Source organism: Petaurus breviceps, unplaced genomic scaffold (genome assembly GCF_028583685.1).
Source record: "Petaurus breviceps papuanus isolate PSGF00001 unplaced genomic scaffold, PetGlider_PUasm1.0 99, whole genome shotgun sequence".
Lineage (NCBI taxonomy): Eukaryota > Metazoa > Chordata > Mammalia > Diprotodontia > Petauridae > Petaurus > Petaurus breviceps.
Genome location: NW_027187465.1, coordinates 16,378,056 through 16,401,359, shown reverse-complemented (window position 1 = coordinate 16,401,359; position 23,304 = coordinate 16,378,056). Strand labels below are relative to the sequence as shown.

General features: G+C 38.6%; 1 protein-coding gene across 4 annotated transcripts in view; it reads right to left on the bottom strand.

The window, feature by feature from the left end:
• MED13L (mediator complex subunit 13L) overlaps positions 1 to 23,304 on the bottom strand; it is a 428,655-nt gene that overhangs the window by 171,961 nt on the left and 233,390 nt on the right. For all 4 annotated transcript variants that reach the window (XM_069081430.1, XM_069081432.1, XM_069081431.1 and 1 more), the window contains one exon: positions 3,212 to 3,295. In XM_069081430.1, coding sequence (XP_068937531.1) covers positions 3,212 to 3,295 — 84 coding nt within the window. The remainder of the gene's footprint in view (positions 1 to 3,211; positions 3,296 to 23,304) is intronic.

The window sequence follows — 23,304 nt, the reverse complement described above, 5'->3', positions numbered from 1 at the left end:
CTTGCCTGAAAAATAACCAGTTGGACACTCATTACTCATATCTCATCCACAGCTACCAACTATATCTGAGTTATTAACTGATACTGCTCACAAATTCCCAATCCACAGAAAATACTCAGAAGATCTTTTAGCATCAATAGTAATACCATATTTTTATGAGAATGATAATACCTGAAAAGCAAACAAATTCACATGTCCCTAAGAAAGAAATCTAACATAGACATAACTCTAGATAAAAGGAATCAATTCAGGGAAACCGTATCAGTTAATATGCTATTGCACAAATTCCTGCTTATAATATACAGAGATTTTGTTTAAATGACAATATCAAAGGCTCTGAAAAAGCAAAAGTGATATGATGCTATCTTTGAATTATGTTCCCAAATTTAAGACTATACCATTGATTTAAAATGTTACAACAGAGATAAAACTTACCTTGTGAAGTAATAAATTTAGGTTCATTCATATTTTTCCTGCTTTACTAATTTGCCAATGGGGGAAAGGGAAACACACACACACACACACACACACACACACACACACACACACACACAAAAGACAACCCCTGTAATAGATGGACTATACCAGCTCTAAAAGGAATGGGATTAATTAAGCTAACAAGTTCAGCACTTCATTTTCAAACCAGTAGACTCCAACTAAGAGTCAAAACTAAGTGGGGGGGCCACTAGGTGGCGCAGTGAATAGAGCACTGGCCCTGGAGTCAGGAGGACCTGAGTTCAAATCCAACCTCAGACACTTAACACACACACACACACACACACACACAAAAAAAAAAAACTGGCCATGTGACCTTGGGCAAGTCACTTAACCCCAACTGCTCCCCCCCCCAAAAAAACACACAAAAAAACAACAACTAAGTATACTATACTTCTAAATACATACAATTTACTACCAAGGAAAGTCAATCAACTAGAACAATCAGGAGAGTAAATGATTGAAAGTCTTGGTAATGATAATATCCATCTATTCCTCTATGCAACAGATTTATTCCTTTTAAAAAAATAAATACACGGTTAGCTTAGCCTTCGGATTAATAGGTACTGGCAAGATTCACTAAACACAAGGAGACATTAATTGCCTCTTGATATGCAAAACCAGGCCAATCCCTAAAAGGCTATTAAATTTTCACACATAAGGAAATGGTCCCTTTCTCCCCTGGTGATCTATCTCTATGATCCAGTGACACCACCTTCCCTGCTATTCCTCCCATGAGGTTCTTTATCCATCCATGCCTACAATTCTCTCCCTCCTGGCTGCCTTGGCTTTTTTCAAGTTTCAGCCAAAGTTCAGTATTCTACAGAAAGCTTTTTTCATCCTCCTTAACTCCTGTGCATTCTTTTGGAAATCATCTCCAATTTATTCTGTATTTATCTTGTTTTTTATATACATGTTTGCACATTGACTCCCCTGATCAGCCTGGGAGCTCCTGGAAGGCAGTCCCTTTTGTTCTGGGTCTTTCTTTGTATACCCAGTGCCTAGGAGTGCCTTGTAACAACAACAATAAATGTCTTGTGTTCAATAAATGCTTTTTGATGACTTGATCAAGGTGTGCCTGTGGCAAATTCTAATGTCCCTAATATTATCCTAAGGAATACAATCACGGTAGGTCATGTTGTTTCATAAGCAAATCAGTAGCAGGAGTGGAAATCAAAACTGAGAGGCTCCCTGATTGTCAACCTTACAAATAATTACAGTGGAGGGAAAAAATTCCCTTGATGGTTTTGCCTTTTGACATTGGCACAAGTAAGTTTCATACATTTCAAAGAAAAGGACAAATTATCTGCTGAAGTTTAAATTACAATCTTAAATTCAATTCATGTCAAGACCTGACTCAACATAAGGAGAAAAACAAAAAAGAGAAAGAAGAGAGACCAACAGAGACAGACAAGAAAGTTTGGGGAGAAACTGAAATTGGTATGATGATTTAAAGACTTTTGAAACATCATAAAGTTCCACAGTAGAAGCTAATAAGAGTCAACAGCCAAATTTATAACTTTCATTCTCAAGGTTAAATTAATGCGTTAACACAAATAGAACCTATCTTCAGTAATGTCACACTGATAGCCTTTGATTTTGTTTCACAGAAAGTATCTGATAATACACTACACAAACAGTGCTGCTCTATTGTAACAGTAAATCAGATAGCTTTTAAATGCTGTGCACTGCTTCCTCTAGGCTCCACAACCAACTGGACATTCCTTCTTTCTATAAGGTGATCACAATATGTATCAAGATTACCATTTTGAAAATGCTTAAAAGAAAATTGTTCTAAAAATATGGATTTTGCACCTATAATGAATCTCTACAGCAGTTTTTTTTTTCCCATAATAGAGCAAATAGGAGGTAACCAAATTGGTTTTCCTGCATCCAGTTTCTCTCCTCTCTAATTCATCCCTCACATAGTTCCCAAAATAATCTTCCTGAACCACAAGTCTATGTCACTTCCCTCCTGAATAGTCTTTGGTAGCTCCCTAATACTTTGAGGACAAAACAAAATCTTTACCTTAGTATTTAAAGCCTGTCACAATTTGGCTTCAAACCACTTTCCAGGCTTATTTCGTATTACTGCCCTTTGTATACTCTACATTTAAGCCAAACTGACTGATTTCTTTCCTGAAATGGACTGCCTTCTATGAATTCCCTCCTTCATCTGAATTCAGATTTTAATTTCAATTGATTCTCCTTATAAATTTAGATTTGACTAAATTTTGATGGCTGGTATCAATGAATCAGTTAGATCATATTTATGGTGGCTAAAGGGGGTGACAATTTAGAGGTATAATTAATAATCACCATTTTGCTACAACCTCGCTTTTTTTAATCACAGAAACCCTTGCTTCACCAATATTATCATCATTTTGAAATTCACTCAAATTAAAAAATAAAGCAGAAACAAAACACTATATATCAAGTAGTGGAAATTCTTGAAGAAAAGCATGTGTGTGTTCCAGTTGCACAAAGGTTAGTAATAACCAATGGCTTGGACACAGGTATCACAGCAATCATCTGACGTCACATTTCTAGCCCAACGCAGAGTAAGTCACAGGACCCTGAAATACAGTTACACCCCAAAGATGTTAAGGCTACCTGAGAATAAATAAGTTCTTTTCCACAGACTGGTATGGATAGAACAGAGAAAAAAAAACCAACAGACAGGCCCAGCCTTCTAAGAAGTAAACATATTACTAACCTTTTGTTGACTGGCTTCTCATCCTTTTCATAGGGCCGAACGAACCATTTACCAATCCTGACAAAATTTTTATCCATCAGGCACCTACAAACAATCAAGAATGAAGCTTTTAATGGTTTCAATAATAATATAACCACTTTTAAAGCCCTTAAATAAAGAAAAATTGATTTTGGAAGGAACAATTAACTCAGCAAGCTGACTTAGATCACTCTTTACTGCAAGATGGCTACCACTCATTTTTCAATGCATCTACTGGGAAATTCTGATAGAATGTAAAGTGCCACTATACCCCTATCACAGAGAAAATATAAACAAATAAAGGAAAGCAAAAGTAAATAAAAATAGAAAGATAAGAGTGAGAGACAGAGAGAGACAGAAAGAGAGAGAAAGGCCTAGATCCTTCATCATAAAATGGAAGAAAGTTAAAAAAAATACCACATTAACTTCATTTTAAAAGTCAGTAAATTTCAATAGAACTTGCACTTGTCCAAAATAATGAGAATTTCTCAAAGTGATCCAGTCTATTTTGCTATAAATGATGTTAATACATACTGACTTATTTTTTTTGTTAAAGTACAAGTGATATATTAAATTATAGATGAAACAACATGGAGAGATGAAGGAATAAAACTTGAGAACCATTAGATATTTTAGTCACTGGCTCAAAGATTTTGTTTTACTGTTTCAATTGGTATACAAACTAATCAACACTAAGATTTCAAGGTTATCCAACACTGCCTTCTAATGATACTTAAGCATCTAAGATACTCCATTCCCTTGCAGATTCTATATAGCAATACCCAAAAGAACCATTGACTAAATAAGATCACAGAAGGAATAAATTATGAATTAATATGGAAGCTCAAAGAGTTTACAGAGAGGGCGACATGAGTGAAAGGGTGACTATCCTGAGAAAACAGCAAAACATAAAATTAAATCTAATATGACCATACAGCACATGTGTGAAAGATGTTTGGGAACCACTGCCACACTACAACTACTAAAAATCACAAATGTTGATTTCTGATTTCACATCAGAAAGCGGAGGGCAGCCAAGGACACAGTAGGGAAATGGAGATAGTGTGCCGATAATACAATCTAAAGTTCAGTATATGTGGGCTAGTAGCTGTTGTGGACACTGTAGATTCCATTTCTTTGCCTGGAAATGTCAACAAAAAGGTATTATCACTACTCCACAAACCAGCAATGGCAATTACTGATCCTTGAATCTGAACTCTTAAAGTTTGATGTAGTGATGGAGTGATGGTATTACTGATGATATATAGATTTTTCACTTACTGACAGGTCTGTGTATTATGAGTGGATTTCTCTGAGGTGGAAGGAAGACAAGAAACAAACTATTGTGTTCAAGTCAACAAACATGTATTAAGTGCTTACCATGTGCAGGGCCCTGTGCTAGGGAGACTAAGGAAGAAAAGAAGAAAAATAACCTAATTAATGCCCAAAGGAAGTTTACTCAGGAAGGGGGAAAGGGGAAGGGAGAGGGCAAGGGGAAAAGGTAGGGAAAGACATGAAGATTTATTTGGGGGAATATGATTTGTAGAATGTGATATGCACACAGGAAAGGTCCAGAAATCCAAGTTATAAAGAAATCCAAGACTGACATACAACTCACATGATTACTAGAAATTTCTATCTGAATGTCCCATGGGCATCTCAAATTTTAAAATGTCCCAAAGTAACTTTGATTACACACACACACACACACACACACACACACACACACACACGTGTTCTTTACCCCAACTACACACACATACGTGTCCTTTACCCCAACTTCCCAGTTTGTCATGGATACCATCACTCTTCCAATCACACCGGTTCACAACCTCAGATTTATCTCAACTCTTCAATCTCTGACACCCCTTTATTCAATCTGTGTCAAGTCAAACCATTTCCACCTTGAAAATCTCTCCATCTATCTCTCCACACATCATTCCATTTCAGACCTTGCATCATATCTCTTCCCTTCTATTACTGTACCAACCTAGTAGCAGGCCTTCCTGTCACCAATCTTTCCTCTCTAGACCCAGCTGCCAAATTAATATTCTTAAAATCAAATGTGATTATTAGAGCCAGCTAGGTGGCTAGATAGATAAAGCACTTGGCCTCAAGTGAGGAAGACCTGAATTCAAATCCTGCCTCAGACACTTGCTTGCTCTGTGACCCCGTTTACCTCAGTTACCTCAACTGTGAAATAGACCTCCCAGAGTTGTGAGGATCAAAGGTGATTCTGAGAGGCAGATAAGTGGCACAACAGAGAGAGGCAACAAGCCTGGAGTCGAGACCTGAAATCAAATCTGACCTCAGATCCTCAGGATCTGTATGACCCTCAATGACACAGTTTGCCTAAGTCTCCTTGATTATAAAGTGGGGGTACTAACAGTATCTATTGCAAAGAGTTGTTGCGAGGGTTAATGACATAACTTTTTTAACGTTATCTCTTATGATGTGTGATGTTACTAGAAATGTTATCGCTTTGCACATTCCCTGGCACATAAGCAGGCACAAGGCTAGATAAATGCTTAATTTCCTTCTTTCTCTTCCCTTTTAAAAGAAATATGATCATGTCACTCCTGTTCAAAAAGTCCAGTGATGTACTGCCGCAAGGATTAATAACAAAATCTCCAGGATTACACAAAGTCCTTCACAATCTGGCTTCCACCCTTGTTTCCAGATTGCTCCCATATTACTCCCTTTGATGCAGATGGGCCCTCTTGCTATTCCCCATACATGATATTCCATTTCCTGTCTCCCCCTTCCTCTGAACTACTACAATTGTGAGTCCACTTCCTCTCCTCTCACTTGCTTCTGAATCCCTTAAAATTTATGCTGACTTTTCTCTCACTGCTTAAATGAACATGCTCTCCCCAAAGTGGCCAGAGCTCTCTTACACGCCCCATCTGCTGGTCTCTTCTCAGTCTGGTTGCTTTCTGACCTCTCTACAGCATGTGAGACTGATCATCACCTGCCCCTCCTGCAGGATCACTCCTCTCTAAGTTTTTGCGGCATTATTTCCTCAATCATCTTCTGATCTGACTGGCTGCCCTTCCTCAGCCCCCTCTGCAGAATCATTTATGCGCAGGTCCTACACCATGGGTATTCCCACTGTGTTATTCTAGGAGGTGTTTTTTCTTAGTAACCTCATTAGTCACCATAAATTTAATTATGATCACTTTATAGATGATGCCTATACTTATACAAAAACCTTTGGTTCTCTCCTGAGCTCCAGTTTCATATCACTAAACACCTAGTAGAAATCCTAATGGATGATCCCATAGGCCTCTGAAAGTCAACATGTTCAAGGGTACTCACTATCTTTCCCCAGAAATCTTCACGTCATTTGCAGCACCCCGCCGCCCTGCCCTTCCAATTCTGACTGTTTCAAACTTTTGTCCTATTCATGAATTTCCTGGGTGTGAGGGGAATTCCTAGTATTGTTTTCATTTGTACTTTTCTTCTATGGCACAAATTCTTAAGTGGGTGTTGACAATCTGTAGTGGTTTGTTTTTTTAAAAGAGTTTCTAAATAATCCTTGCTCACTTATGTACTAGAGAAAGAGTTCTACAAAGACAACTTAGGAAGGGAATATACCAAAACTAGTGAAAGGTTCTTATGTAATGCCAAAGAAATGATCATGAAAACAAGTTATGAAACAAGTCATGACCCATATACTTCCTAGTCTTGATCTGGTAAAACAACAATCAGACTTAATATTCTCCAATAAAGAGGCACTTATGCACATGTTAAATTCAGACAAGATTCTTTGAAAAACACAACTAGAGAAAATTCTTTTCGATGATGTTCTCACTAATAATGAAAAGGAGAGAAGAAATCAGGAGGGCATCTGGTCACTGAAAATCATGGATGTACACAGACCAAAAGAAGGAAGGATTCTCTAGAGACAACGAAATTCTCTAAAAGAGCTCCTCACTAACATGTTATTAATCAAGAGATCAGACAAACACTCCATAAAGAAAAAATGAAAAAGATGGAAAATGTCTATGACCCAGAAGCATATCCTTAGAAAAGGCCAGTTCATTCATTTCACCCTAATAAGGAGGCACTAAGACATAAAAAGAAAATGAAGACCAGTCCCTGCTCTCAAATTGCTTACATTTTCCTAGCGAAATAGAACATGTCTACAAGAAAATAAAACATATGTCACTGGAGGAGGAAAAGAGCCCTATCACATAAGGGAATGCAAGGAGGCTTCGTCTAGTAGATGGTATGGGAAGTGAGACCAGACAGAAGTTAAAGATCCCAAGAAATAGAGATGAGCAGGGAGTGCTTTTCAAGTGAGGGTGTGCAGACAGACTGTGTAAAGGAAGGCTTTGGAAGAAAGAAAGTCAAGTCCAGGCAACAGTGAGTAGGAACTTGGATGGAATGGAGAATGTGTGAAGGGGAATAATATGAAATAAAACCATGAAGAGAGGTAGGAGGCAGACAGTTTGGGAAGGGCTTTAAGGCCAGACTGAGGTGGTTCTATTTTATTCACAGAAGTGCCAGAGAGATGCTAAAAGAAAGGATGGGTGGCACAGTGGGTAGCATGCTTTTGGAATATCAGTTTGGCAGCTGTGTGAATAGCAGACAGGAGAGAAGGGAGCCTACAGGCTGAGGAAACAAATCAGACAGCTACTAGACCAGTGTAGGCAAGTGGAAAGGTAAGCTACAGAAAGGAAGTGTCTGTACAAGTCAAGAGAAGATATGTTAAGGATGTAAAATCAACAGGACTGGGTAATTTATTTGCATATGGCGGTGGGGACCTGGGGGAAAAGAGAAAATAGTTAAGAATGACTCCAAGGTCTTGAAACTGGATGATTACAAAGACAGTGGAACCCTCAACAGAATTATGAAATGTTAGATAAATGAGTTTCTGTAAGTGGAGGGGGAGAGGGAATAATTCCTTCCATTTTGGACTTGGCGAAATGGATAGGTGATACAAATAGAGATGTTCAGAAAGCAGGTAGTGATGTGGGAGTAAAGCTCAGGAGACCGAACAGGGCTAGATATACAGTTACAAAGCTTTGGGAATCATCTACATTGAGATGATAATTGAACCCATAGAAGCTGATGAGAATGACAAGAGAGGGTTCTTTGAGTTGGTATAGTTGTGCATATATATGAGACCAGCACTGCAGTTAGGACCAGGATTTAATAGGAGAACACAGCAGGCTGGATTTCATTTGGCAATTTACACAGTGCTTTCAATGATTACAAGCTGCACCCCAGGCAAAAAAACAATCCTAACATAAATGTTCTTTCAGTAATGCTATATGAAAGTGATTCTTGGAATACTACAATCGCTAAAGAATTCAAGTTGTGGGACATCCAAAGGACAACGGAGTGAAGCACTGGTGGTTACAAGTAAGCTACAATGTATTTCTAACAGTGACCTACATTTCAATAAGTAGTGGAAAAAACAGCCTCAGGAAAAAGTATGCTCAGAAAAGAAGTGGGTGAGTTACATAGCACTGGACATGCAGAGTGTTGCATGGAGGATGACAAAATGTAAAAGGATCAAGGTGAAGATTTCTGGAAAGGAATGGATGAAATGGAGAAAAGCATGGAAAGGAATCCTACATAAGGAGAAAGCATGGATGAGACGTATCTGATACTACTGGAGGTAATGTCCACATCAATTAGATCAAAGAATCACTTAAGTATATGTGTCTAAGTGTGTGTATAAGACACATACATATATGTCAAAATGAAGCTTCATACTGTGAAATTTCCACAACTTTCTAATATTTGAAGGGCATCAAAGATTTTCTTGCTCTCTTCCCAATCTCATTTCAGGAGCAAAAAGGTACATAATTTTATATTAAACTTTCCAAGGAAAAGAACTAGCAACAAAATTCAGCTACTTAAAATATCAATTCAAGTTAATATTTTAATTTTCCTAAATATAGAAACTGTGAGTAAGGACTACCTAAATGTATTAATGAAAAATGGGTCACCATAACTCTAGAAATCCCCCGTGTCCAAACCTGACATTACTGCTAATAATATGACAATTCCATTTTTAATGTAGAATTATTTTAAGAATTCAGTAAATGATTCCCCATTCACAAAATGTCCTAAACACAATAATATTTGTTCTTGACCTCTGTGCAGTCTATGCTTTAGTTGACATGGTCAACCACCCTCCATTCCTTGATACTCTCTTACTTCTTTCTAAGTTTTCATGACACTATACTTGACTATAACTTCATAGTCTCCTATGATTAATCCCGACCCAAGTCATGTCCATTGTGAGTAACCACCAGGACTGGTTCTGGATCCTTTTCTCTTCTTTTATATTATTTCTCTCGATGCTCTTATCAGTTTCCATGGATTCAATTATCATCTTTGTTAGATGATTCCCAAAATTACTTATCCAGTCTTACTTCTTTCCTGATCTCTAATCATATCTCCAAAAGTCTACTGAACATTTCAAACTGGACATGGAGGCAAAGCGGTTGCTGCCAGGGGAAGGGTGGGGGGTGAGGGAGGGAGAGGGGGAGGGGGGGTCGGAAGAGGAGGGAGGGAGAGAGAGGGGGAGGGGGGGGGGGGGGGGGTGAGTTGCGTTCCGATCTCGGTACGCAACTCACAAGGGAGAGAATTTTTCTCAGTGAGCATCTGGAGGCTGGGCTGGTACTGTTGGGCTAAACTGAGAACTGAGAACTGAGAAGAGAAATGAGAACTGACAAAGAACTCGGGCTTGTGGTTGCAAGACTTTCAAGGGCCGGCAAGAGCTGCTGAAGACTGAGAAAGCATGTCTGTAGTGCTGGTATTTTGCACAAATGCTGACGTGGCTTTGTTAATGTGTGTAAATGCTATTATGGCTTCATTAAGCCTTGTCTTCCCAGGAACAGAGACTTCGAACAGACACCATGAGCTCTAATGTGGAGCAGGAACTGCATGGAGAGCTGGGAGCTGTCTTTGAACTCAGGTGGCAATTGGTTAGATTCAGGCAGGAGCTGGGACCATGGAAGAGGAACCATGGAAGCTGAAAGCCTGCCCTGAATCAAGATGAAAAGACCTCTCCATGGGCACTGAGTAGTGACTGATGAAACTGTAATTTAATTGCACCCCATGAGTAGAGGGCTTTGACTTTTGTACTTTGTGTCCCTTAAGAAAGCAATCCTCCTTAAGGATGATTGAGTGATTTAGTTACTAAATGACTGTATTTTGTTGAAAACTATGTGGACATTTTAGTGATAAGTTGTTGAGTTGTAACATGGTGAATGCTGTACCTTGATTTTTTGTGAATGTTTTGCTCTGATTTGTTATTGAATGGAGAGTTTGCTATACTATGTAATCAGAACCTTGAAAGCTGTTCACAACAGCAGTCCTCTGGAAAGCTGATCGTGCTTGGCTTGACAGTGTCATACTCAACTCCTTACTTTTTCTCACCACCCATATCCAATCTGTTCCCAAAGTCTGTCAATTTTACTTTTATAACATCTCTCATGTACACCTCCTCTCCTCTAACAATGCCACCACTATAATGGAGACCCTTATCACCACAGTGATAAGACTATTAGAAAAGGTTTCTGAATGGTCTGCCTGCCACAAGTCTCTCCCCACTCTGGTCAATCCTCTGTTCAGCTTTCAAACTGACCTTTATGAAGCCCAAGACCAAGTACGTTACCTCTCTATTCAATACATTTCAATGGCCACTTATTACCTCCAAGATCAAATTATAGAATACTCTGTATTAACTTTGCAGGCTTTTAAAAACTTATTCCCCATACATGTACTCTACAATTCAGGCCTCATTGCTGTTCCTCAAACAAGACAAGCCATCTATGGACTCCATACATTTTTACTGGCAATCTCCCATGCCTGGGATGCTCTCTCTCCACATCTCTTTCCTGGTTTTCTTTAAGCCCTAGCTAAAATACCACCTGCTACAGGAAGCCTTTCCTAATCCTGTTTAATACCAACTGCCTTCTCTTTATTGATTGTCTCCAATTTTTCTTGTATATATCTTCTATGACATAGTTTTTTGCATGTTGTCTCTTCCATTAAAATTTAAACTGCTTAATAGCAGATTGTTTTGCCTTTCTCTATACCCCCAAGCTTGATCATTCACTTTAGCACAATGCTTTAACATATTAGCACAATACTTGATCATTTGACTTACTGAAGACCATACCTGTGACAAAGGAAAAAAAATTACTATTTTTTTATCTCACAACTACATCATTAAATGGAAAAAATGGGAATTAATACTCCTCTTACCCTATCAAATGGCTCTAAATAGCATTTGGATAATCTTTGCTTTCTGATTCCTAAGCCAATGGTAAATATAATGAAAGATTCCTCAAAGGTATCATAATAATCTTCTTTGGTCATTTTTCAGTATGATAAGCTATAAGGTACAATTCTTGCTTTATTTCTTCTAGAAATTGTGGCTGGACTTGTGGTAAAGCTGTGTTTTTCTTTGAGACTTTGCTTACATATGTTTTGGTGTCATTCTCCTATTCATAGTTTATGTCTTGAGTGTCCCTGTCACCATAATGGCTCTTTTTGGTGAGGTTTGTTTATTTTACTGGTCTACTTCTTGGCTTCAATCTTTTTGCTATGTCTCAAAATTTCTGAATTAGGCTTTTGTCTTCATGGGTCTACTGCTACTATGTTGGGGGCTATTGAGTGTTGTGTTATTCCAGGGCTTGGGAGATATTTCATACTAGAGACCTGCAATCTTTCAGGGCTCCTCAGGTGGTATGAGTCAGGGCAAAGACTGCTTACTGCCCTCCCCATCTGAGCTCTGGAAATTCCTGCCCTGTGTTTGGGCCTGAGCAATACTCCTAGGGCTTGCTTTTGAGTGGAAGTTCTAGTAGACTGCAGCTGAACTGGCCTCTGGGTAACTTTCACCTGTTACCAGTGGTTCTGCCATCTGGTTCAAAAGAGAACAAATTGAATCCACTCTCCATGTGACAGCCCTTCTGACATTTAAAGCCAACTTATACTTATGAAACAGAAATGAGGTTAGAAAGACAGAACCTGATGGAACAAATGTTGTATCTTTGTAATTACCACTTCCTTTTCTGGATATTGGCTAACTGTTGATTTCTAATAATCAACAATAGAATTTTTTTTCCAGAATTTTTAGACGTGCTCCTAAAATCTCGTTTCTTATCTTGGGTATCTGCTCCCTGTTAAGTAATTTTCAGTCTGTGATTTCCAGTCCAAAGGACACGTTCCTCAGAAGATAAGCAAGAGCAAAATAAGAATTCAGCAGCTCTGCTTGCTTTCTGGTGCTAGTCATCATCACACCAGGATGCCAAGCAAATGCCCCAGACTTTCTTGGAAAGCCTTTTTATCAAAGGGGAGGAGACAGGATGACAGAGTAGGAGGAAGGGCAGCTTTGCTCCCCAACACAAACTCTTTTATAAAGAGCTAGAAATCACACCAGACCCATGGATGATCAGGAAATCCTAGAGAAAAAAAAAATCACAGAAAGCCATATATAATAAGAATAAGGGCCAGACACATACAGGAGGACCCTGACCCCATCCTGAAAACAGAACCAGATATCAACAGACAGTACTATTATTCTCTGCCCAGTTCTGAAGTCACAAATCCAAGAGGGCTGAGGAGGGACTGTATGCCTAAGGGTGGTGTTCCAAGGTGAGAAGTTATGGCACTTTGACTATGTACAGAGCAAAGTGGCTCTGATCCTAAGACAAAATATTGGTTCCATCCTCTACCCCAATGGAAAGCCTGCAACAGAATAACTATGGCAGATATCTCAGACCAAAGGGGAGCCTGCAATTCTGTCATTCTAAACCTGAAGAGCTTTCTAGATCACTGATAGTGGCTGTGCACAGCTGCAGTCTATCATGGCTTGGAAGCCATGATAACAATAGAACCTAGAAATCTTAACAGAAAACTTTAGAGCTCTTAGAATCAAAGGGCAAAGTGAAACCACTGGTCACCTCCTGAGAGAAACCCCAAATGAAAACTCCTAGGAATATTATCACCAAGATATAAAACCTCCCAGATCAAAGAAAAAAAAATTGTACAAGCAGCTAGAAAGAAAGAAAGAATTCAGTACTGAGGAGCCAAAATCAGGATCACATGATTAGAAGCCACCACTCGGGAGTGGAGTGCTTAGAATACTGTTTTCCAGAAGGCAAAAGTTATAGGCTTGCAACCAAGAATAACTCATCCAGTAAAACCAAATAAAAACCTATATGGGGAAAATATACCTTCCATAAAATACCCCCCAAACATTCCCCATGAAAACAGTAGAGCTGTGAAACTTTGAAATACAAACACAGGAATCAAGAGAAACATAAGAAGGTCAACATGAGCTAGCAATGATATAAGGGTAAACTTAACTAGAGCTGGAAGGTATCTTAAGGTCCAAGGGGTGTTGGGGGTGGGGTGGAAGTAGGCCCACCCCCCTCATGTCTTTGTTTTCTCCCCTTATTTTACATATCTTGAGAATCAATTCATCTTCCCTAAAATAGTGTTGTCTCTAGCATAAACCTCTGTTTATTTGATTTAATCCAGTTGTTTCTGACATTTTTATAAAAATTATGTGCTATTTTGACTTCAAGAAATACCGATGGAACTGTGACATGAATGGGGATGGGATCTGAACCCCTAAAAGGAATATACCATGTCTTTGAAAGGAACCCAGTCCCTGAATTTTCCCATACATTTCAGTAACCCAGATCATTGGTGCCTCCACCCAAGGCATCGGCCCAGCCCAGTCCACCTAGATTACTTAATTTTGGTTTACTTGCCACCCCTAGATCCTATCCTGCTCTTCCCAGTCTTTCTATATAAAAATATCAGTCCCATCTTCATCAAATGCTCAGGTTCTTAAAATCAGGACTGCTTGTATTAGCAATTGTAGCAAATGTGCAGACTCACTAAGAGTCTGGCCCACTTCTACTAGTGTTGCAATAAACTCACTACTTGGAATGAAAGAAAGCTTTAGTGGTCAAATTCTTTCAAAGGCAGACCCATGCCCTGTACCCCTTGCATTTCAGCACCCCCAAACCACAACAACATTAAGATACAGATGGGGTGGTTTCCCTAATGTAAGTAAGAATTTTCTTATAAAAATCTTTGCAGATCTTTTCCATCTTTCATTTTTTTTGTTGCTCTACTTCCAGTTTTATCCTTTAAAGTCTTTAGGCTTTGTTTGGCCTCTTAGAAAACTTTCTTTAAACTGGTTATTCCTGCCATTACTTCTCACTATTTTATGAGGGACCACTGCTCATTATCTTCCATCATCCTTCTTTTAAAAACTTTAAGAATGACCTTATATTCTATACCAGTGTTTCCCTGAAACACTGTTATATACCAGTGTTACCACCTCTCCCTTGGCAAATGAGTAAAGTATTTCCAGATCTTAAGTCATTTGGACTCTTTGGCATTAGTCATTGATTTACAATGGCTAAACTTCGATGTGAAATTGTTGTATAATGGCTCTATCTATATTCCATTTTTTATCATCTATAACTTTGAGAGAAATTAATATTATGCTATTATGTTAATAGCCAATTATAATTTTGATTCATCCTTTTTTTTTTCCTGTTTCTGTCAAGACACCACTCCTGAAAAAGTTAATCATTCTCTGAAGGGCTGTGATCAATACTGTGATCACAGAAGTTAATCATTTTCTGAAGGGCTGGAGCAAATACTGTGATCAATTCAAGCCCCCAAGGCAACTAACTGCTCCTTAACCAGGCTGGGCTGGGCCTTGTTCAATTTAATCTATCAATAGAACCCAGCTTGCCTTAGATGGACAAAAGGGAGGAAGACAATCTTGTGGTGATCTGGTTTGTGAAGGAGAAATAAAGCCAAAGAGAGCCTGATTGGGGTGCCAAGATTGCTAGAGGGGGCTCAAAATTCATGTTGTTGTTGACTTGTTTTAATCACGTCCAACTTTTCATGACCCCATTTAGGGTTTCTTGGCAAAGATTCTGGAGTAGTTTGCTTTCTCCAGCTCATTTTACAGATGAAGAAACTGAGGCAAACATGGCTAAGTGACTTGCCCAGCATCACAGAGTTGGTTAAGTGTCTGAGGACAAATTTAAATTCAGGTCTTCCTGATTCCAGGCCCAGAACTCTAAGACCAAACCTCATTCCTCAGATGACCTCCCTCCCCTCCCCAGTGATGAGGGGATAATAGGGAGGGGTTGACAAGCTCTTAGCTCACCTCCTCATTAAATATTCACCAGAGCTGTCAGGGGAGGTCCCAATAATGTGTTGTCAGTAAGACATTGGAGACTTTAAGATGATCCAAGACCCTACATCTTAAGTCTCTGATTACCAAGAGAAACGAATGACCATCAATTTATTCATTACTGGGGCTCACCTAGTTAATAAATTGATATATTAATACCTGGAAACTTTGTCTTGGAATTTTACTTGCAAAAATTCTTGGGGCAGCTAGGTGGCACAGTGAATAGAGCACCAACCCTGGAGTCAGGAGGACCTGAGTTCAAATCCAACCTTAGACACTTAACACTTACTAGCCATGTGACCTTGGGCAAGTCACTTAAACTCGAGTGCCTTGCCTGCCTCCCTCCTTGACTTCCCTTACAAAAATTTAAGACGTGAGATCTTTTCTCTGAATCCTTTGAAATCTGCTCTTCTAAAATCTAGGGTACCAGTCAAACCATGATAGTGTTCTCCTTCTCTAACCACAAATTCTAACACTGAAGTAGTCTTTTCCCCACAAGGTTCCCATCATTTTGTCCCAGTAACCACTTCTTCCTAGAAAAAAAAAAATAGATACAGAATAGCAGTTTCCTTCATTATTTTGTCAACAAAGGATGATGAAATTGTTAAGGTAAGTAAGAAAGCATTAGCTGCTTTGATCATGGCAAAGAGCTAGAGTCCCAGTAAATGTCTGAATCAAGTAAGTTGCCTTGTATTATTCTATTATGCCACTGGACTGTGTTTGTGATTTTTCATAATTGATGTGTTTCCTCTTTCCACTCAGTTTCTAAAGTAGAAAAGGATGATGGTATCACTTCTCTTTCTCCCTACCACACTTCCCCCTTTTAGTTCTTCATATTTTTTCACATGATTAAAACTTAAGATGTAATGGTCTTCCTATCAACTTTTATTCATTGCATTGGGTAATATGTTGGGCTAAGTGTCTACTCTGTGCCAGGCTAAGAACTGAGGATACACAAAGAGGCAAAAGGCAATCGTTGCCCTCAAGAAACTCACAATCGGAGGGGGCTTGAGGGGAAGTGGGGGAGAGGCGGGCCACCAGGAAACTAATATGTACAAGCAAGCGATAGACAGGATAACCACAGGAAACAGGAAAAAGTCAACTGAGGGAAGGCGCTAACATTAAGAAGGGCTGGGAAAGGCTTCCTGTAAAAAATGTGAAGTTGTAAAAGATAGTTGGGACTTAAAGGAAACCAGAAGGTAAAGACAAAGAGGAAAAATGTTCTAGGTATAAGAGACAGCCAGAGAAAATGCTGAGGGCTGAGAAATGGAGAGTCTTGTTTGTGGAACAGCCAGGAGGCCAGAGTCACTGGATCAGGGAGTAAGTGATGGGGAGGGAGGTCTAAGACTGGAAAGGCAGGAAGAGGCTAGATCATGGATGGCTCTGAATACCCAAATGAGGATTTTGAATGCCCAGAAGATCAGGGTATGAACCCCACCTCATACATGTACTAGCTATGTGACCCTGGGTTTAAGTTTCTCCATTTGTAAAAATTGTGGGACGCTGAACTTAATGACCTCTAAGGTTCCTCCTCTGTGATTCCTCTAGTGCTAGAGATTCCAGTTCTAATTCTCAGGTCTCATGAAGGCAAATTATACCTGCCTTCTTACCTTAGGATCACCAGGTTCCCCCTCTCTAGTCACATTTATTTATTATATTTTTATATCACTGAGGCCAGGGACTTTTATTAATGGCTCCTTTCTTGGATTTGTCTCTTATGAATTTCTACTGCTATTCTTTTTCATGAGTTGTAGGAATTAATGATTTACATTTTAAAGAACAAAGATATTTCCTTGGAAATATCACCAGTGAAAAATTCAACAAAGGTTGGTTTTAATGGAACTTAAAAATAAAAGTGTTTTGGGGTGGCTAGGTGGCGCAGTGAGTAAAGTGCAGGCCCGGAGTCAGGAGGACCTAGTTCGGTTCCGGCCTCAAACACTTAACACCCACACAAAAAAACCAGCCGTGTAACCTTGGGCAAGTTACTTAACCCCAACTGCCCTCCAAAAATAAATAAATAAATAAAGCAAAAAAAAAAAAAAAAAAAAAAGATAATAATAAAAGTGTTTTGGTGTCCATAAAGACAAGTCAAGATAATTCTGCCTACCCAAACAGGTCAGAGCATGGCAAAGATCTCCAACTAGCTCATGATTTTCATGTGTCACCACCTGGATCTCTAATCACATAGCAACAACAGCTTTTTTTTTTATGGTAAAATAAGCTTCTGAATGACTTGACTTTCTGAAAACTGTTGCCAGCAGTTCCTGAATGCTTCTTTGACACAGGTGAAGTGGGTGTATGTGTGCATGTCTATCTTGGAATACTATAACAGGCACAATGAGCTGGGAATGACAGCATAAAAGTCTATTTTACCTTGAGCATAATTATGCAGAGCTGACAGTTCTACTGGGGAAAAAAAACAAACAAAACATGTCACATGACCTTGAACTATTCAGCACCATGCTGCCTTGCATCTACTAAGTATTGAATGAAATAATTCAAATTAATGCAGTTACACCCCATTTATTAAGCCCTTACTGTGTACTAGAAATTGTACTAAGTACTATAGCTCTAAAAGCCAAGTAAGCTCTTTCCTCTGAGAAGAGCATATTTTACTGGTGGAAGAGCAGCATAAGTTCCTGTATATACAATTAAGTTAAAAACATAAAGATGAAAAGAACATATGTATACATACAAATATTTATATTAGCTCTTTCCACAGTTGCAAAAAAAAAAAACTAGAAAACTCAGGGGTGCCAATTATTAGGGAATGGCTAAACAAATATTACATAAGGTGTGGAAGCAGGTCAATGGTATGTTAGAAAGGGCACTGGACTGGAAATCAGGAAGTCCTGAGTTCAAATTTAACCTCTGACACCTAATTAGCTATGTGGCCCATAGAAGATTAATTAGCATCTCTCTGCCTCAATTTTTTAATCCATAAAATGAAAATGATAATAGCAACTATCTCCCTGGGTTGTTATGAGGACAATTTGAGGAATAATATGAGGAAAAAATGAGCTCATTTTTTCTATTTTTTAAAGTACAAAAGTACAATTTTTAAAGTATAAAAACAAACCAAACAAACAAACAAAAAAAAAAACCAAATAGTTGAGGAGAAATAACTAGAAAAACTAGGAATATAAAGTTTGCAAAGCACATGAAACCTGGGACTGGAACTCATGTTTTTGGGTAGCACTCCATTTGTGCTGCTGAATAAATAGCTGGGGATCAGGTTTTACCCTTGAAATAAGAAGTTTTACAACTGAGAAGAACAGCATAGGAATAAAATAAAGCCCCATTAATCTGAACTAAGGAGGACATTAAATCTTAATTACTGAAAAGTATCAATTATTTTAATATGTGCACATATATATATATACATATAAAAATATATTCTTTTAAGCATATATGGCAGCTTACAGCTGTTTACAAGGATAGTTTCTACTGGACATTCAATAAACAATAAGAATCATTTGTCATTAACATCATTTGCATACAGATTATGTGTAAGTGTACCTAAAAGTCTGTTCCCTTAAATAAGAAACACATCCCCTGTGATCTCTGCATTGCCAATTTGCTAAGCAAGCCTTTCTTGATAGACCCCTACTTTAAATTATCACAAAATCTGAATTACTGACATTCAAATTAATGATATTTTACCATTCTGAGAATTCTGTTTACAGTTATTCAGTAAGGAAATGCAATTATTCTCACCCTGAGTGAAAAACATCCCTTAAAAAGTGGTGGGTTGTTTTGTTTTGGTTTTTTCCCTCCTTCCTCCCTGTCTTGGAGTATGTCTAGAAATCTGTGCACCTTCCCCCTCATCCTTCTTCAAGTGATCAAGAAAGTGAGCATGGCCATGTTTGCTCTGCCACAGTCTTGAGTCCTCCACTAGAAAGAACTCTTAGGAGGTAGGACTGGGTATCAAGGTCAAGCCTGGCTCCAAGTTTAGCTACATGGGAATACTATCTTCAAATAAAATGAGTTAGCTATCTTATTAAATTGAATGGAATGGGAACATGGTTCAACAGTATCCAAGTCATTTTTCTACTGAAATTAAAATATTTTACAAGACAGCGCTGCAAAATGACTAACTCACGTATGAACAGGTAGGAAAAAAGAAATGATAAACTGTATGGATTTCCCTTTGTTAAATTTTAAACCACCTCAAGGCTTGTTCTAAGCAGTGACATTATTTTGACTAGATCACCACAGTGACCCACCTTTCTCTATGTATCTAGCAAGTACAGCCATTTGGAGGAAAGAAAAAGAGATGGAAATTATATATATATATATATATATATATATATATATATATATATATATATATTCACAACTGCCACTGGAAGGGAGAGCTTCTCCTTTGAACTTTAGGTTCAATAAGCAAATAAAAGTACAAACTGAACAAAATGATTAAGAAAACTACTGTTTGAGTTACCCCAAGATCACAGATCTCATCCCTTCCTCCCCATGGAGTGGGTACCCTGCCACCTACTCCATATGTATACATACCTCTTTATCTCCTGGTTATCTCTCCCATTAGAAAATAAGTTCCTTAGGGGCAGTAGTTGTTTGGCCTCATTAAGATGCCAGACTTAGTAAGCACTTACTAAGTGCTTTTTAATTGATTGACTGACCTAGTTCAACACTTCCATTTTAAAGATGAGAAAACAGGCTCAGAGTAAATGAATTCTGCAGGCTTTCAAGGGTAGCAAGTAATAGAGCCAAGATTTAAATTTCAGATTCTCTGATTCCAAATTCAGGGATCTTTTCACTGGGCCTTACCTCCCTCTACCTGCCTAGCACCTAGCACCACCTTGTGGTTAAGACTTTCCCATAATTTTTCCAGGTCAGTACTGTCTTGCAGGGATGATGTGGGAGCTTCAACACTTTCTCCAAAAAGTAAGGGGCTTCAGGAATCAATCCCAAGCATTTATTATGCACCTACTATATGACAGGACCTGTGCTAAGTGCTGGGGATACTAAGGCAAAAAAACAAAAACAAAAACAAAACCCACCTCAAAGTACCTGCCGATGATTTTACATTCTTCAAAGTGACATGTTCACACAGAGGTAGAGATAAAAAGGTCCAAGAATAGAGACAGAGAATATCACTAGTATAGGGTACTCTTGAATTGTGCCCTCCACCAAGGGCACCAGTATTTTTTCTGAAAAGTACAGCTGTAGAATACTACCTAGAATACACAGTAGTCAGCCAGGAGATGTCAGAGACAAGACCTGAATCCAGATAAAAAGTTTGGAAGTCGGAATGCAAAGAGTTAAGAAGTGCGTGAGAAAAGCAAAAATGGAAGCAGTAAGTCTAAGTGTTTTCTAAAGTTTAGTTGGTAAAAGAGGGAGAGATATGGCAACTCCTCTTCTTGACCTATATGGCTGGATTTGAGGGTGCCACTAGCTAAGGAAGTAAAAATCCTCCCTTGTCCATTCAGGAGACTGGCATTCCTGACCATTGTGAATAAACCACAGCAATGTCTGTAGGAAAGCAGGTCTTCCTTAGCATCTCAGCATCCCACAGCATCAAGTCCCTCCCCACCCCTCCCCCCCAAGCAGGGTCACTCCTATCATATGTTGTTGGGCTTTAAAAAGTCAAAGATACATGGACAGATACAGAAGGTAGCAAAGAAACAGAGGTGACCTCACAGTTCAGTTTTATAGACCATAGTAAGGGATACTTCTCCCAAAATAACTCTTTCCCATGAGTCTCAATCAGCTGGAGTTCCTTGTGTCCTTTCTGTCTTAGTAGGCACATTCACCCTTACCATACAGAGATGCCCACATTCTTTAATAAGGGACTTATCAAATGACCCTTCTTAAACTGAGACAGGCATTATATATACCCTCCCCCTGACTTTCTGCCTTAGGAATACACAAATATATAAATACACACACACGAGTATACATACACATTATATATAGAAAATTAGCTACAAAATTTATACAAAGCCATTTGGGTGAGATGGGGCGGGGGGGGGGAACAACTGGAGTGGCAGCAGAGTAGTAGAGTGGATGGAGAGACAGAGTCATAAAAGATGGGGTGATCCCAACTCACCTATTCTAGCTAAGTGAACCTGGGCAAGTCACTGAACCTCTCAGTGCTCTGATCTGCACTGGCAGAGTTAGTTATTTAAAGTTCTTTATTGATCAAACAATAAAAAAATATTAAGATACAGAACCCAAAATATTTTTTCAAGGAAAAAGGCACCAGCAATTAAAATGAGATTTTTGTAGAAGATAGGAAAAATGAAAGGAAGAAAAGAAACAAAAGAAATGGGGAAAAAAATGAATCCAAAGAAATAAACCCCTAGTGTGTGCCAGGCATTGTATTAAGCACTTTGCCAGAATTATCCCCCTTGATCATTATGATAACCCCCGCAGGGAAGTGCGCTTATTATCCTCATTTTATAGTTAAGGAAACTGGGGCATGCAGAGGTGAAGTGATTTGCCCAGGGTCACACAGTTGGTAAGTTTTCGAGGACTGATTCAAACGCAGGTCTTCCTGCCTCCAGACTCAGGGTTCCTTGCACTGATCCCCAGTTGCCTTTTAGTCCAGCTCTGAAGAAATTAGGGGTTCAAAGAGGCAGAAGCAGGGAGAAAAACCCACCAGAGAAGGGGGACAGTCAGTGGGCCAGTTTGGCTACAACAAAAAAGTACAGGAAAGCGACGAATATACAATAAGTCTGGAAAGAAAGGTTCAAGCCAGCAGTGTAGACCTTGAAAAGCCAAAGAGCACTTTTGGATTTGTTCTGAGAAGCAAGAGGAAGAGCCATGGAAACCTCCTAAGTGGGAGAGTAATGCCATCAGACCTGTTCTTGAGAAACATCAATTTGGTACCTGAGTGAAACATGGATCAAAGAGGGAAGAGAACAAGGAAAAGGAGAACAACGAGAAGATTCCATGGCTTCCTGTGGAGGGTGAATCCACAAGATTTGGGCTGGATTATGAGAGAGCTGCTGACAGAGTCTAAGGCTGGGAACTTAGACCCATGAAAGGATGCCCCAACAGAAAAAGAGAAAGTAGGGAGAGTGGAGGCCTTTAAAAGTCTGATCCACAATTACACCATCAATTCTACAAATATTTCCTTTACAAAAGTGTAAAAGTAAATTTCACTACAATATAATATGAATTTTTTTAATTTTAAATTAATTGGATGAGAATTAAGGAGGTTTATATTAGTTGGGCCATCTCTTCACTTATTGACTCCTTTCTCCCAAAAGAGAAAACAGGTAGGTCAATAATAAAATTAAATCTTAAGATAAAGAACAGATTTGTCCAAGTACATTCATGTTCACTGATGAACGAGATAAATCTGATCTATAGTACAACATGACAAACTACAATTTTAAAAGGAGGTAATATGTGCTAATATTTTCAGGTATCATAAAACCTTCAGTCATAAAAGAATCACTTTTAACAAATTTCAATTAATGAAAAATATTTATTTGGTTTTAATTTGGCATGGGATAACAGAAATTTTACGTTTTCCTTTTTCTTTCATTGCTAAAATCCTTAACTATGTAGGGTCTACTGGAGAAAGAGAACACTAATTTATCACAATGTGTGTCAGATTTAAGAAATCACAACAATGCAAATGAAATTTAATGTTGTAGCCCCAAATCGATTTTCTTGAGAGGGAGGGCAATTCTTTCAATGCTTTGCTAATTATAATACAATCAAAAGATTATCTACTGCCAACTAAATCAGAAATACTTAAACTGTGGATCAAGGGAGCTCCTTTCAATAGTAGAAGAGCTAATAAAAATTCTAAGGGCACAATATAATGATATACTTCCATGGGAAAAAAGAGAACAAACCAGAAACGGCTTTTTTTTTTGTTTGGTTGGTTGTTTTTTTTTTT